At 38.7% G+C, this 15,823-nt stretch overlaps 3 protein-coding genes across 8 annotated transcripts in view; 1 reads left to right on the top strand and 2 right to left on the bottom strand.

Moving 5' to 3' along the window:
- The window catches only part of LOC5569031 (PQ-loop repeat-containing protein 1), a 95,101-nt gene that overhangs the window by 68,129 nt on the left and 11,149 nt on the right, over positions 1-15,823 (top strand). For all 6 annotated transcript variants that reach the window (XM_021846180.1, XM_021846179.1, XM_021846178.1 and 3 more), the window contains 2 exons: positions 10,595-10,759; positions 10,826-10,980. In XM_021846180.1, the coding sequence (XP_021701872.1) occupies positions 10,595-10,759; positions 10,826-10,980 (320 nt within the window). The remainder of the gene's footprint in view (positions 1-10,594; positions 10,760-10,825; positions 10,981-15,823) is intronic.
- On the bottom strand, positions 12,342-12,990 carry LOC110676832 (serine protease 7-like). The gene has a single exon (XM_021846182.1). The coding sequence runs from the start codon at positions 12,976-12,978 to the stop codon at positions 12,523-12,525; it is 456 nt and encodes a 151-aa protein (XP_021701874.1). The 5' UTR covers positions 12,979-12,990; the 3' UTR covers positions 12,342-12,522.
- On the bottom strand, positions 12,856-15,776 carry LOC5569033 (chymotrypsinogen B2). Its single transcript, XM_021846175.1, has 2 exons — positions 12,997-15,776; positions 12,856-12,938 (listed from the first exon to the last, which is right to left on the bottom strand). Exon 1 carries the CDS (start codon positions 14,783-14,785, stop codon positions 13,670-13,672), a length of 1,116 nt encoding a protein of 371 aa, XP_021701867.1. The 5' UTR covers positions 14,786-15,776; the 3' UTR covers positions 12,856-12,938; positions 12,997-13,669.

Genomic DNA, 15,823 nt, shown 5'->3' with positions numbered 1-15,823 from the left:
TCCGGACAAATGGAAAAAGGCTAAGGTTGTACCAATTTTGATACCAGACAAAAATCCTGCAGAAGCTTCTAGCTATCGTCCAATCAATTTGCTTTCCTCCATCAGTAAAGTTTTTGAAAAGGTCATTTTGAACAGAATGATGGTCCACATCAACGAAAATTCAATTTTTGCCAATGAACAGTTCGGATTCCGCCATGGACATTTGACCACTCATCAACTTTTACGTGTAACAAACCTGATTCGTTCCAACAAATCTGAAGGTTATTCTACTGGTCTTGGTCTTCGAAACATTTCAACCACATCGCCATACAAAAACCGAGTGTTCGGAATATGAGTCTGTTCCGAATTTGAGACAAAACGGTACTTGCAAAAATGGAAGATTTCTCCTAATGCTTCCAAAACTGAACTAATAATATTCCCACATAAACCAAAAGCTCTTTATTTGAAACCTTCAAGTAGACATGTTGTCACGATGAGAGGGATTCCAATAAATTGGTCAGATGAAGTTAAGTATCTAGGGCTCATGCTAGATAAAAATTTAACTTTCAAAAATCACATTGAAGGCATTCAAGCCAAATCTAACAAATATGTAATATGTTCCTATCCCCTTATTTATATAAAATCAAAACTTTGTCTTACGAACAAGCTTTTGATATTCAAATGATTTTTCAGGCCGTCCATGTTGTATGCTGTATGCTGGACTAGCTCTTGTAATACTAGGAAGAAAGCTCTGCAGAGGATTCAAAATAAAAAATTGTAATTAATGGAATAATTTCCATTTTCAAACACCAAACCTTCAAAATAAGCCTTGTGCGATGATATAATTAAATTTTCTGTTCGTCGTTTGCCAAATATGACTTCCTCCGTGAATTTTAAAATCGTCTCATCAAACTTTATACGCTTACGAAACCAATTTGGGTAACATCATTTATCAATTTCCGCATTTCCGAGCAACTCCCATCCATTAGTCACTCGACTGGCTAGCGATAGTTTATTTAGTAGAAACGGAAAGCCCATCTGCGAAAATGTCAAAGTAGAAAATACTTTTCTACCGGAGCCAATCCGTCCGGGCTGAGCTAATGGATGTTTTCGTCACAGAACTACACTTTGACTGTCTGTATACACACAACGTGAAAGTTTATCCTTTCTGGCGACAGTACCCCGGAAGAAGAATCACGTCCACCGAATTGTTATTTCATACTCCGTCGGTGATGCTGTTGATATGACCTGAACAATTTTCCGTTTGACTAATATTTTCTCGGTTTTGCAAAAACTCCATCACTCGAACGATATTTCATATCTTCCGAGAAGGATTTTTGTCTTAGGCTAATATTGTCCCACCCCTAAAGGGATCGCGGGTACCGTTTTTGTGGTTGACCGGTTAAGGATTCATTCTGGCTATAGATATTAACCCCAGTACCGAACAAAGGATACCTACAAAAAACGATGTCACCGCAACGAGAAAGTTGAAAATTCATTAGCCAGAATTAGTGTGCTTGATTCCATTTAAGGAACCAATCTGCTACTAATCGCACCTCGATGATCAACACAGCTGTAACGGAAAGGGACAAAAACGTATCGCGCCAAGCACGTACACCAGGCCTGTTCAACCTTTTTGAACGGCGGGTCAAATGTCGGTAACAAAATCGTGTGACCGGGTAGATTTGTTTAGTCCGCGGCTACAAAGCAAAGCTATTGAAGGTGTCTGGGTTCGATTCCCGGTCGGTCCAGGATCTTTTCGGAATGGAAATTTCCTTGACTTCCCTGGGCATAGAGTATTATCGTACCTGCCACACGATAGACGAATGCGAAAATGGCAATTTTGGCAAATAAAGCTCTCAGCTAATAACTGTGGAAGTGCTCTTAGAACACTACGCTGAGTAGCCAGCTCTGTCCCAGAGGGGACGTTATTGCCATGAAGAATAACCCTCTTGAGAATAATGTCTGGGATTTTAACTAGAATTTGGTCTCAGAAGTTTACCAAGCATTGTACAATAATTCTGCCAGAATTCAGTGAAAATCAGGTTTTGGATTCTTCGATAATCTTGGCCAAGATTTAATGAAAACCCTGTGCAGGGTTCTGTGTGAATTGTACCTAGGGATGCATTAAGAACAAAATAAATCATAGAATGACCATATTGAAATATCACCTACAAATTGATTCATTAATGGAAATTATTAGACTTGGTGTGTTCTTACTTCAAATAAATAGAAGCGCAAAAATTGAGCCGCGGGACGTACATTGGGCACCCCTGACGTACGCTGACCAAAGTGAAGGTAATACCTATGAAATCTTTAGTTTCTATTATTAGTAGAGGCGGCCACAACATTTCTCCGTCTGAAGGCCGTCGGAATCATTATGGATATGTGTAGCTACCATGATTTTTTTTTTCTTTTTTTGGGTACAGAATGGGGACAAACAATCGATTCCAAAAATATCGCTTTCCACGATGGTATTCGAGCAAGAAATGTTGGGTGATTGACACTCTTTTTCGACCAAAAGCTACAGGCAAGCGGTTCTGAGGTCGCGTGTTCACGAGACATCTTTCATTATGGATGATTTGTTTACGCGTTTCATCGGACGCAATAGTAGCTTCTAGATAGTAGCAGGTGTATTTTTCTGTTTCATTCATAGTTCAATGCACAGTGGCCTAATCTATTTTTGACTTCTCTGAGGATTATGTTTGGTTAAACTTATAGATGCAGTAAACAAATGATTATCTAAATTTGTGTGTTCATTAGCTATTTTAATAGAGAATTATTCATCATATTTATCGTTCTAAATTTGGACTAATGAATCACTCATTGTGCATCGAAGAGTGACCCAAAGCTGGCCAAATTTAATAAAAAGGTTTAAAAATTCTTTGACTAATATTTTTTCTTGCTTTTGTAATTTTTAGATCGATTGGTACATATTTCGATAATTCTCATCATGTGGACTGTCGAAATTGAAAAAAAAAAATACAATTTAGAACGTTTACAGCCAAAGGCTGCACAGACTGAACATAACTTACATTAGAAAACAGACACACGGAACAACCAGCGGTCCAGTGAATAATTTTTCCGTTTGACGAAAAGTTTCCTCCGACTAGGGCGGGAATCGAATCTACACTCCTGAACACATCACGCCTAAGCGACTAACGCTGCTAGTCGAACGGCTACGGAGCCCACATAATTTTGCAGATGAGAACTGCTGCCCCTGTAATAAAATTCTAACAAGCGCAAACAGTCTCATTCGAAAGAATAGACCTTATTGCATGTTCTGAAGTTGTTTCGAATTGACATGTTTACCTTTCAAATATGTCATGTTCTGAAGATCTTTCAAATATGTCAACAAGTGTATAATATGGAACTTTCACAAAATTTTGGCAACTTTTCAATACTGTTTTAACCTTCCGGTCGTTGCGCGGTTGACCACCGTCAAAAACACCACGCTGATGCTGTGTACAAAAAGCGAGCTTTTTTCACCTGTGTTGTACAAAATGCAAGAGCGCGACGACTGAAGTGTTAAGTTAATTAGAAAACATGAGAAAAAGATCATTCATTGCTCATAAATACAAATGTTACAAAACATTTGCAACTTTTTCGATTTTCTGTACAAAATGACCAACTTTGGTAAGCTAGATCTCAGTTATTTATGGACCGATTCGAATGTAATTTTCACAGAACATCAGATGTAACTGGAATATTAACAAAAAATTCAAAAATCTTTATCTCAAAATCTGATAGTCCTACACAAAAACTGTCTTCAGCAAACTTGTTCATCTCGTTAAAATCTACAACTTTGCTGAAGATATCATGAAGCTATTTTTTCAATATGTTTGATTTTGTCTTTTATAAAAAAAAGTAAAAAAAAAAACACTCTAAATTTGTGATTAGAAAAATCACTCAAAAATATATGTTTTGTCCAATACTGTATGTATGGTATTCAATGTGCTGTGGCTTTGCTTGCACATTATTCCAACAAAATTTGAAAATTTAAAATAAAAAGTAACACAGCATTCAAATCATCTGAATTGTTTCCACAACGCATCTGAATTGTTTCTACAACGCATGTCAGTTATTGAATAAATTCAGAAATTACGAAAACATTACGCATGATGTTATTCTTCGAATTGTCATCTAACTATAATGGTGATACGAAATATGCTTTTTGTAACTCAATTTGTCAAATGTACAGGAATTGTTGATTTTTTTATATCAGCAATAATTTCCATCAAGTTACACTAGACAACAAAATCAAAACTTTTTGCGCTCATTCGGTCGCATTTCAAGTTGATTCAATAGATTTTGGCCTGCTGATTCTGAATTTGTTTTTTACAATTGTCGTAAAACGCACAGTTTCTGAAAAAAGCTAATTATATTTTTTGTGTGTCCAGGTGAATCATCTCGGAATCTAAAGAATGGCCCCTACTTACGTTTTTAAAGGCACTGAACTGGAGAAATAGTTGGCACGCGTTTCTGATCTTATTATTTTTAGCTGCTTGTGCACAAAGCCAAAATACTATTACGTTATGAGTTACTAGCGTCACCTAACGGATAAATTCTCACCGCTAGCTTTGCCGAAGACACCAACCTTCGAAATAATAAAGATTTTGAGATAAGACAATTTGTCGCTAGCACAACCTAGCGGATAAATCCTCAATTAGATTCTCCACCTTCAGATAGCCCTCCTGCTGAATATCTTTGCCGAAGACACACATCTTCTAACCGGTAAGGATCTTGATGAAGAGAATATTGAAGATTTTATTTTTAAGCACCACCAAGCCGAAGAATTCCCAATCAGACTCTTCTCCGCAAGATAGCCCTAAATCTTTCGAATACACTGCGGAACACGTTTTTGTCTCCAGCATCAAAATACCTCTATTTACTTAATTAAAGATTGCTGAATCCATTGCCGTTTACAGAAATATCATAGAACGTCTAGTTTTTGAGATATTGGTTGTTCAAAATGCAAAAATTGACTATTTCAGCCAACTTGCATGCAAGTTTGCCAGCTTGTAAGGCAATTTATTTGCTTAATTTGCCACAGAATTCAAACTTTATGTGTACAACAATACTTATCATCAAAGTTTATAATATTTTTGAAGCGGAAAAGTTATTTTTTAATGGTTTAGAAAAGTATTGCATTTTTCCATATAAGAGAAACGAAAAATTTTGTATGGAGACTGCAAAAATGTTGAAAAAGATCGGTTTAATCTAAATTTAATTGTGAAATTTCAACTAAAATATATCTAAAACGAAAGTTTAATTCCTCTTTTGCATGCTTGGTGGATAAGATCACAAAAAAGTTTAATAAAATATATTTCAAATTTTAGGTAAACATCAATAAAACCAATGTTTTTTTACAACTTTAGCGACCTGTTGCTAAAAATTGTGACGTGCTGGGAAATTTCTGAGAACGGCATCAGATTCAGCAACCTCAAATCTACTAGAGACACATGATTTGATCCTTGAGACACGCAAAAATGTCATTTTTGTTGCGCTGTGATATCTTTGCCGAAGGCACCAACCTTTTAGCTGATAAGGATATTGAGATACAGGCAATGGAGAAAGAAATTGTCAGATAGCTCGCCAAATAGCTCTTGAACTGCTGAACAGCTTTACCGGAAATACAGATGATTGAATAAAATTTGTCACAAGGGCCATCGGGCGGATGAATTCTCAATTAGATTTTTTTATCGCCTGATAGTCCTTGATCTGCTGAACAACTTTGCCGAAGACACCAACCTTCTAGCTTGAGCTGGATATTGAGATATCCGTTTGAGGCCTATTTTGGACCCCTCGTGTCCATGTTTTTTCCGTGACCCAGAAAAGGAGGGAGGGGTAAAATCGGATGTCTCACCCAAGGGTTGTAAGACTAATTAATCGCATTTACTTCAAAATTTATTTCAAATTAATTGATCTACTCTCCGAAATGTGAGCATTTAAAAATTAAGGTACGTCCCGGGATTAAGTTTAACCCTTAAAAGCCCGGGACGTACATTACATTTTAAAATGGCCACAATTTGAAGGCTGCTTGATTTATTATTTTGATATAAATTCTAAACTTGATGCGGTTAGATGGTGTTACAATCCTTGAGTGGGACATTTCCCTTGACCTCTCCAACTTTTCTGGGTATCGGAAAATGCGTCGACGCGAGGGTATTTTTCGGATTCCAATTATTCAGTTTAGCAGCTCAGTTTAGAGTGGGTTTTTAAACAAAATGTTAGTTTTGTCTTTTGAGGAATTAGCCACAATGGAATCGGTACCGGAAGTTCCGGACTATGGTTCTATGGGATCGTGTTTGATGTTACTTAGAAACCATATTATGCGACACATCAATTCACATCTACGCAATGAATTATGTTCTTTAGAAAGTCAAATAACAATTTAAATTCTCAATGGCTACATTGACGGCGACGGATTGTGGTTCCATTGTGTTATGTTTGATATCTTAGGAACCATATCATGTGACTCGTCAATTCACATCTACACAGTGCAATATCCTCATTGGAACGCCAAATAATACTTCATACTTTCAATGGCCGCATTGGAACCGGTCCCGGATGTTGCGGATTATGATTCCATGGTGTCATATTAGATCTTACTTAGAATATGGTTTCTAACGTATCAGATATGAAACCATGGAACTACAATCTGGAACATCCGAGATTTCCAATGTGGCCATTGACAGTATAGTGTTATTTGGTGTTCCATTGAACATATTTCGTAGCGTAGATTTGAATTGTTGTGTCGCTTGATATGATTTCTAAGATATCAAACATGAAACCATAGAACTACAATCCGGAACATCCGGAACCGGTTCCAATGTGGCCCTCGAAGTTATTTGGTGTTCCATAGAACATATTTCATTGCGTAGATAAGAATTGATGTGACGGATTTCACGCCAACTCGACAAAAGGATTGGCAGCACCCCTTCAGAATTCAATGAAACTTTCTGGGTGTGAAGACTATGTGAAACTAAGATACTTTACATACTTTGTTTTTTTCAAAATCGATCTAGACTAACATTTGGAAAGGGTCAAAGTTTATTTTCACTTTTTTTATAAACCCGTATAATTCGAAAACGGTAAGACCTACAAAAAAGTGTTGTATGGGGGACTGTCGTCAAATTTCCTGACGTTTTAGAAAAAAAAATTTAAAAAAATTAAAACACATTTTCTACACTGAAAAAAAAATATTCAAAACTTCAAAGTCGATTTAAAAAAACGGCCACTTCAGATTTTGATCATCCTTAAGGGGCTATCCATTAATTACGTAAGGGTTTATGGGGGGAGGGGGGGTTTGAGATTTCTTCAGTCAATCATTCGTTATGACGTGCTTTACTTTTTCAGAAACGTAAATTAAAGGAACCATTCTCAACTTGTACTTTTCCTCAGAAAATGTCTAGTTCTTAAATAAAGGTCACTAATGCGTTTTACATTGCCCATACATTCAGATAGTATACATGAAGCTTTTAAAACCACTGAAGACATTTAAGCGATACAAAGTAAAGAGAACGTCTGTCATATTTAACAGTACGGGACTATAGATAGATTCATAGCATAGCCCAACCCTAGGAAATCTGCTTCGAAGTGGACCGTCCCGAAGTCTTGATGTAATATGGTTTCATAAACAAGGTGTAATAACATTCTAATAATGTTTTCAAAACCAATAAATGAAAAAAAAAAAAAAAATGGTTCCGACTTTGGCACGGTTCTGTTTTTGGCAATTGAAAATTTCGACTTTGTTGCCAAAAACAGAAGCCCACTGTACAATAGACAATATTTTTTCATTATTTCATGGAAATAATTTAGAAGACATCATGCAAAGTCGATTGCATTACTTGCTGTAATACTGGAACCTTTCTATCCGATAAAACGCATGTATCCAAATATCAGAGGAAAGATCATATTCGATGGAGTTCTTTACTACTCTTTACAAAGGCAAAACATAACTAGTCTGGTCTGTCTGAACAAAGATCAAAATGTTTTAAGAATTAAAATCTGTTGTATTCATTTTTGAAAATGGATGTATTGTTTTCTAATAATAACTACTGTAAATAGTCACTTATGGATTTTTTATGTTCTCAATAAGTGCTCATAAGAACTCTATGCTGAGAATTAGGCTCTGTCCCAGTTGGGACGTAACGTCCGAAAGAAGAAAGAATATCACGTAAAAAATGTTTACGTTATATCAACAAAATCAATGGTCTGGATTTTTTTCTGGAGATCGGCTGGAGGGTCAAGGAATTCATGTTCTCAAAAGAGAGTCGAGACCCTGAACTCGTTTACCAGTGGCAATACCCAACAACCCAACTCAACATGCCACCATTCCACCTGAAAATGTTACTTCTAGAATCTTCAGCAAAATTTCATAGACTCCGAGTCATAGTTACCACCGAATTTGGAATACAAGGGTCACACAATCTCTTACAGATTTCAGATCTCAAAATGAAGCTTGGACTAGATTTTAACGGTTTCATAAGAACGATTTTAACAGATTTTTTTAGGATTTAAAAAAATAATAATAGCCTGTCCTGAACAATTTGGTCCGCCGCGTAATTTTGTTCGCGAGATTCGACTCGCGTTTCAAATACAATTGGGCCGTGGTTGAAAAACGATTTAAAAAAGATTTTTACTTTTGACTAACTTTTGTATGAATCGTGGCCACTGTGAAATAGTAGCAAGGTCGCTCCCGAAATCAATCAATGCTACCTTTAGTTTGACCTAGGTTCATGGTTGGTGGCATCCACCACTCGCATATCCCCACATATGAAGGTATATCTCTACACCTGTCGCAGCTGATAAAAGTGTGCTGCGGTAGGTAGTTGTGATCGCTTATCACCTCCGTGTGCCTCCGTGGTGGGTTCTAAATAACGAAATGTCAAAGTTGGGAGGTAGAAGGAACCCATCCTGACGCAAGACAAATGCAAACACCACAGTGCCGATGGGTGGCACCTTTAAATTGCACCCACTAGCACTGCCTTGGGAAGCGTGGAACATTTTGCACAATAATTGAGCGGTGGCATTTCGCCATATTTCACACTCCATAAAGTTTCCTCGTTTCGCTTGGGTTCGTTGCTAATATGTATTTACTATTGGAGGGAAGCGTGCGGGCGGTCGCCTGGACTACCTGTGGCGAAATAAGGCATCATCATTGTGTCGTTGCAATCTGGTGATGAACATGGTGTAGACGAAGAGAATTCAAAGAAATAAAAACAATTTTACTGCCCAAAATGTATACCAAACTTTTGATTGATGTTGATTGAATTGTAAACGACTGGATTATTGTTATATTACTATTCACGTGTCCATTAAGTGCAACCTTAGTAAAAATACCACTAGTATTGCCTATTTCTCTACCTGCAACCATGCTCTTAGTTTTGGTAGAGTTAATGTCTTAGTCTATCCTTCGCTATTTTCCTCTTCGGGGGAATCGAACAAGTCTGCAATTCAAACTCTTGATTTCGAACAATCGACTCAATCGACTTCGCTTTAAAACCATATGAAGACACTATCCTATGCTACCTGGAAATCAATAGATAAATGATTTGTTTGCAAGTTATGTTTTCAGAAGATTCATCATTCGCTAGGTGAGCATTGGTATGACTTAAATATTAAGTAATTGTAGTAGTTTTGATCTCTTTAAGAAGAAATAAATCGGAAGTAAGGATGGCTTTACGACTTTTGCAGATTTTATTTTGTGTTCTACATTGGCGGCGAGCAATATCTGGTGCATATTTCTATGTTATCCATAGCATTATATTGCTCAAATCAATAACAAAATTCAACCATGACCTTTGTCAATTTTTGATCCCTTAGGTTCCTTTGAGGATACTATTTCATTCTCTTTCTGTCGTACACGGAGCGCAATAACTGAACACCAAAATCAAACATAAATCAATCGCTTATTAGAGTGGCCATCACCTCACCCTAGGGAACAGCGCATCCGGAACTGGCCAGCACTGGTAGAGGAAGAAGACACGAAGGTCAATCCATCTCTGTCTCTGACAGTACTCTTTTAACGCTTCCCTGGTCACGCAACAGCCGTAGGACGTGGATTACCTTGCAGGAAAAACGGAACCCCGCGTAAAAGCTCTGTTAAAAGCTAGCGAATTGTCTGAGCAAACACGATGACGAGGATAATTTTTCCATTTCACATATTTCACCGTTCACGACAACAACAACACCATGCAAAGAGAGTGGACCCATTAGTTTATTGGTGAGATGGGGAGCGTCCAGCGAGGACCACACCCCCCTGGGAATGCATTGGGTTGACATTCAACCATAAATCATGGAAAGTGGGACCATCATCGGCATATTTCGCTCCATCATTTCCATAATTTATTAACCCTCGATTCGGGATGGTGTACAAGCATTTAAGGAACCTGTTTAGCACTATTGTTTTATAGCGTCCTGTCCAATCTAATGCGTTAAAAACTACCATCAAGCCATTTACGCCATTTACTAATACAGCCGTTGAGTATTGTTCCACCAAATTGAGTTATTGCTCATTTCGTTCTTGTGTTTCGTTGATTCGCTAGCATGCTTAAACCGATTACAAACGATAATCTGATCCATAATAAATGAATCTTTTTTCAATTCACAGATTTCGACTCGCGGTACTTCTGGAACTGGACTGACTTCCAGTCGTACCTGGACTTTATGCTGGTGGTGTGGGTTGTTGGAGCGGCCGTCACCTACCTAATGTTGTCCGTGACTTGGTTCATGGAATCCGTGGGCTTCCTCGCCGTGTTCACCGAGGCAATGTTAGGTGAGTGTCCACACCCCGACGACACATGTACTTTAGCAACATATAAACGATAATATTTTGTTTTAGGTGCTCCGCAATTTCTTAGAAACTATAGGAATAAATCAACACACGGCATGAGCATCTGCATGGTGATCATGTGGACCGCCGGTGATATGTTCAAGACTGGTTACTTTATCTTAAGGAATGCACCGACGCAGTTCTGGATCTGTGGCACGCTGCAGGTAAGTTATCGCTTTTCGATATCTGCTGTAAAAAATGTTTCTCTAGGAGAATCTCTATAATTTGAATTTCTGAATATTTCTGTGGAGTACTAGGGGTGCCCTGTATTGTGCGTTTCTTGCACTATCCGAAACAATGGTGCAAGCGACCTCGTGTTTCTCCGACATAATCGGCCGTCCTTTTCAAGTATCATGACTGAGGCTGAATAGGAATGGGATTAGGTTAGTTAACTTATGTCACCTAAATGATTTCGTATGGTGCATCTTACGCAGTGTATTCTGAGTTTATTTTACCATTGAAGATGCTCAATTAATACCGATATTAAAAGCTTCACCCTGCCTAGTTCGGGTATTGGCTACGATTAGGATAGTTTCTGATCAATCTTCAACATAGAAGATCAGCAACGATCATTATTATCATTATTATTTTATTTGATCCTTCTTGTTCCAACCGGACTTCCGGTCTTATGAACGTTTTGTACATCGTGCATTTGGTGCGGGGGTGAATCTTTCTCGACCCCATTTTTTACTGGAGCCCATAGTAGACACGACTTCCATAAATGATGCGCCTGCGTATTTCTCGACTAACGTTGTTGTCAGCCGTCAGCAAGGGTCCAAGGTAGACGAACTCGTCCACCACCTCACAGGTATCCCCAGCTATCGTGACACTGCTTCCTAGGAAGGCCCTGTCGCGCTCAGTTCCGTCTACCAAGATGCACTTTGTTTTTGACGCATTCACCTGGGGAGCTGGTACTCACGGCATTTCTGGAGAATTTGCTGCACGGAAAATATCTGGTCCGTTGTCGAGCGGCCGTCGATGAAACCTGCTTGCAAACTTTCCACAAACTCGTTTGCTACAGGTGATAAACGACGGAAGATAATTATTTTGTAGGAGGATAGTGTTAAGGATAGTGATTGCACGATAATTTTCACACTCCAGTTTTTCGCCCTTCTTGTAGATAGGGCATATAAAGCCTTGCTTCCACTCCTCCGGTACTTGTTCCGTTTCCCAGATTTTGACTATCATCTATTAGGATGTAGAGCAGAGCTAATAAAACAAAACCAATCAGGTAGAGAAAACGAATTCAACTGTATTTTTATTCAAAGCTCAAATGGAAAATAAATGGAAAAAGTTCGTGATGTAGAGTATCCACACGGCAGGGTTGCCATGCTATCATCATCCGATGTAGAGAAGCGGCCAACCGCTCTGGGTCCATCTTGATAAGCTCGGCTCTGATATCATCCTTGCCGGCGGCTCTGTTGTTCTTGAGCTGTTTAATGGCGTCCTTAACCTCCCTAGGTATTCAGCTTCCAAGTTCCCACTTTGTAGGGAATGTAATATAGGTGAGAAGAAAATGTTATAACAATTTAATCAATTTTATTACAGTAATGATTTTCTATGTTTCCTTCATTTATAAATTTTACTAATAATAATAACACAAGTTCAGCTTATCATCTTCTAATTGTAGTGACTATGTTCTAAAATTTTAAAGGATATTGCAATCGTTTATAGAAGATGTACACACCCGAATATTTCATCCACTGCTACGCTCTTACATTGGCCAAAATCCAATCCATATAGGCGCCCACTCTTGTAAAAAGAATATTCGACCGATGGCATTCACCCCATCCGTTCGAGAAGATTCCAAACTGTACGAAACGCATTCCGTTGAACCGCACCGTTTGACCCAGCGGTCCTCCGCCATCTCCGTAACAGTAAGCCGGCGAATCCTCCGATACCGTACAGAACTGATCGGTGTAGATTGCTTTGGGGTCATACTGCTCTCCGGCAAACAGTCGGCGACATTTATCGTGACCACTCACCGCCAGAATGGTTGCCTTTTTGAGCGATAGGGATAGTTTGTTCTCTTCCGTTGTCCCCCACCCGGTAATGATGTAGCTTCCCACCTCGGCCGATCTTAGATTTTTAGTTAGGGGAAGGCAAATCGGTTGGATGTGATCTGAAATAGATGGAAACGTATGAAACGTATCTGTAATCATAGAAGAATGTTATAATACCCTCAAATAGTACATTTCTCTTCAGTCTAATGAGCGCAATGTTGTACAGTTCAGTTTTATGGTTGTAGTTCTGATGTCGTACAACGCATTCAACTTGGTAATCTCGCACAGGAGGAGCACAATCATCATCTTCGTTACAGTCCACATTTTGTTGTCGGGTGTGTTCCCCCAATCGCACTTTTTCGCTAAAAGATCATACAATTTAGTATTAGGTATATAGACCCATACTCATTTTACAAGTTTGGCAGCAGGTCTCTTTAAGGACTTGTTCACTGTTTTTGTCTAGGTATTTTTTTATAAAAAGTTTCTTAAGTCTTTATTTTAACATGGTCTCTGAAGTCACTTCTTTCTTATTCTGCTTGAAGTGAATTCTGATGCAAAAGTTGGGAAGGAATGTGATCCCTCCAGGGACTCTTATAAAGATTCCTCCACCTAGACATTACTCCAGCGAACTTGAAAAATATTCTGAAAAAAATGTCTTGGCAGATTCTATGAGGAATCAAATTTCTTTCTCCTGGTTTATGCTTGCTTTAATAATTCCTGTTTGGTCCCTTATTGGTTTCTGTTTGCTCTCGGTTTGATCTCTTTTTTCAGACAAGTGGTCACTAAAGTTCCTATTTTCAAGACACCCATTCGCTACCAGCCCTAAGTCTTTGAAAAAAAAAAAATCAACTTACGGAAAACTTGGCTGAACACAAAGCGCCGATGTTAACACGTAGCGCTTATTGATGAGAGTACCCACGCAATGAAGGTTTTTGTTCTTGTATAGAAGTATTGCCATCCACGGAAATTCAAACACTTTTGCAGTCCGGCCGAAAATTATTCTACTTGGAGAATAGATGCCACAATTTCGAGGAAATGCATTCGTGCCTATTTTGGGTGCGTTGGCGCTCTTTGGTTCGCACTTATCGCCGTCCGGCATTTTTCTTCCTTTTACACCTATCAGATTGACTCCAGTTACTGTGCTTATCCATTGCAAGTAATCGTAAAGTTTCGTAAAAACAGCGTATCCATCAGTTCGGCACAATGCAGTATTCCCTTCTCTAACTTGTTTGTACGACACAATACCTCCAACGTGCCAGGCTCCGTTTATGTTGAAGAATATTCCACCTCCACTGTCGCCGTTGCAAACGCTGGTTCCATCTACGTAACCCGCACAAAACATGCCCTTTTCCAAAGTTGGTCCAAAAACATACCGATTGCTTGTTAGACAAGTAAGCGTATCAACTACCGGAAGTTCCGCTTCCTTCAGGACACTGGAAACTTCGTTTGTCTCAGTTATGCCCCATCCAACGACGGTTCCCACCTTTCCAGTCAAATCCTTTCTCGAGTACACACAAGCCGGTTGGACATACTGGTTGAACTCAACTTCCGAATCTAGCTCTAGGATGGCCACATCATATTTGGGACTTGTCCTGGTGTAGTTTGCCATCTTATAAACAGCTTTGACCGAGTGTCGCTGCCGACCTTGGAAGTCTTGGTTCAAATCGTACGCACCGGCTTCCATCAAAATGCTTTTACTTGGTATTTGATAGCCGGTGCGTGGATTGATGACACAATGCGCAGCCGTTAGGATGTGCGTCGACGAGATCAGAGTTCCACCACACACGTAAGCTGTCAGGGGATGGTTCTTGTGGTAGATTGCGACGTGCCACGGCCATCGTCCTTTCAGTGCGTTGAATCCGTTCACTATCAAGTGGATTGTGCTTTGCTGTGGAACGCCACACTTAAACTGATTACTTATACCGGCCTGGATTGCTATCAACAATATGATTGAACTACACTTCATTTCGATTATAATATGGGATTTAATGGTAATCGTACTAACAAAGGTTTAAAATTACACTAATAAATATCAACTTCACAGAATAAGCCTTATCACCTCCTTATTGTTTGACCTGCAGGTGAACAACGCATGTGAAAAATTTTTTAGATGCCTGATCTGATGGCTAAGTTCATACTGAACATACAACAATAATGTTTCTCCGGTGATGTGGTGAATTCCCTGCTAAGCTGTTTGTTACCTGTTTTAATCGAAGCACTTTTACATAATATCCTTTTTGTCTCTTATTAGCAGTGCTTTGCTTCGGTCTTTAAATTGTTCTCTTTCTTTTGGCATGTATGCGTGTCATCCTTGTTTTGTTATTCAAGCATCACACATTACAATGAGGAGGACACGTGACACTGTTTTTTACCAGCACGATGCGTGATGAACTTCAGCATATGAATAGGAGAACCAGGCGCATTGCTTTCTTCTAGTGATACATAAATACACTGCCGTGTACAGCATACTTGTCCTATTAGAATCCCGGTAACCAGTGATGGAAAATGACGAACATGTCCACTGAAGCTGAACAGTTCAAAGCTTGTTCTCATATCTTTCCCGTTGATTGAACTAGAATCAAGTTGAAACATAACAAGGCTAATTATTTTAAACTTTGATTTAATTTCAAGTTTAATTTTCAGTTTTATTTTTTTAACATTTTCTCTGAATTTACAAATACCTATACTTTAAACCGTTCTGCATCGAATTGTCGGATGCTTCGAAAGCCGGAGACTGGCCTTTTTCACTGTGATTTTGGTCCAAATTCCGATTTTTTGTGCCCAGAATCCATAATAAAGATGTGTTGTATGCATAAAAGTAGTCGATCAAAAAATTTGGGTGATTGAAGGCCGTTGTCCCAGATTTGAAGCATCCGGACACATCGAATCAACACGGTGTCACAGACAAACAGACGTAACAGCTAAAACAATTATCAATTCAAAACATAGTCATGTGAACATTTACGCCCATGCTAAGAATACTTCATTTGGCCAACCGCGAACT

Source organism: Aedes aegypti, chromosome 2, assembly GCF_002204515.2.
Source record: "Aedes aegypti strain LVP_AGWG chromosome 2, AaegL5.0 Primary Assembly, whole genome shotgun sequence".
NCBI lineage: Eukaryota > Metazoa > Arthropoda > Insecta > Diptera > Culicidae > Aedes > Aedes aegypti.
The sequence above is the reverse complement of the archived record's forward strand: the minus strand, read 5'-3'. Positions and strand labels throughout refer to the sequence as shown.

Bases quoted from the DNA above. Each gene is read 5' to 3' on its own strand.
- LOC5569033 (XM_021846175.1), bottom strand. From the start codon at position 14,785: ATGAAGTGTAGTTCAATCATATTGTTGATAGCAATCCAGGCCGGTATA.
- LOC110676832 (XM_021846182.1), bottom strand. From the start codon at position 12,978: ATGATTACAGATACGTTTCATACGTTTCCATCTATTTCAGATCACATC.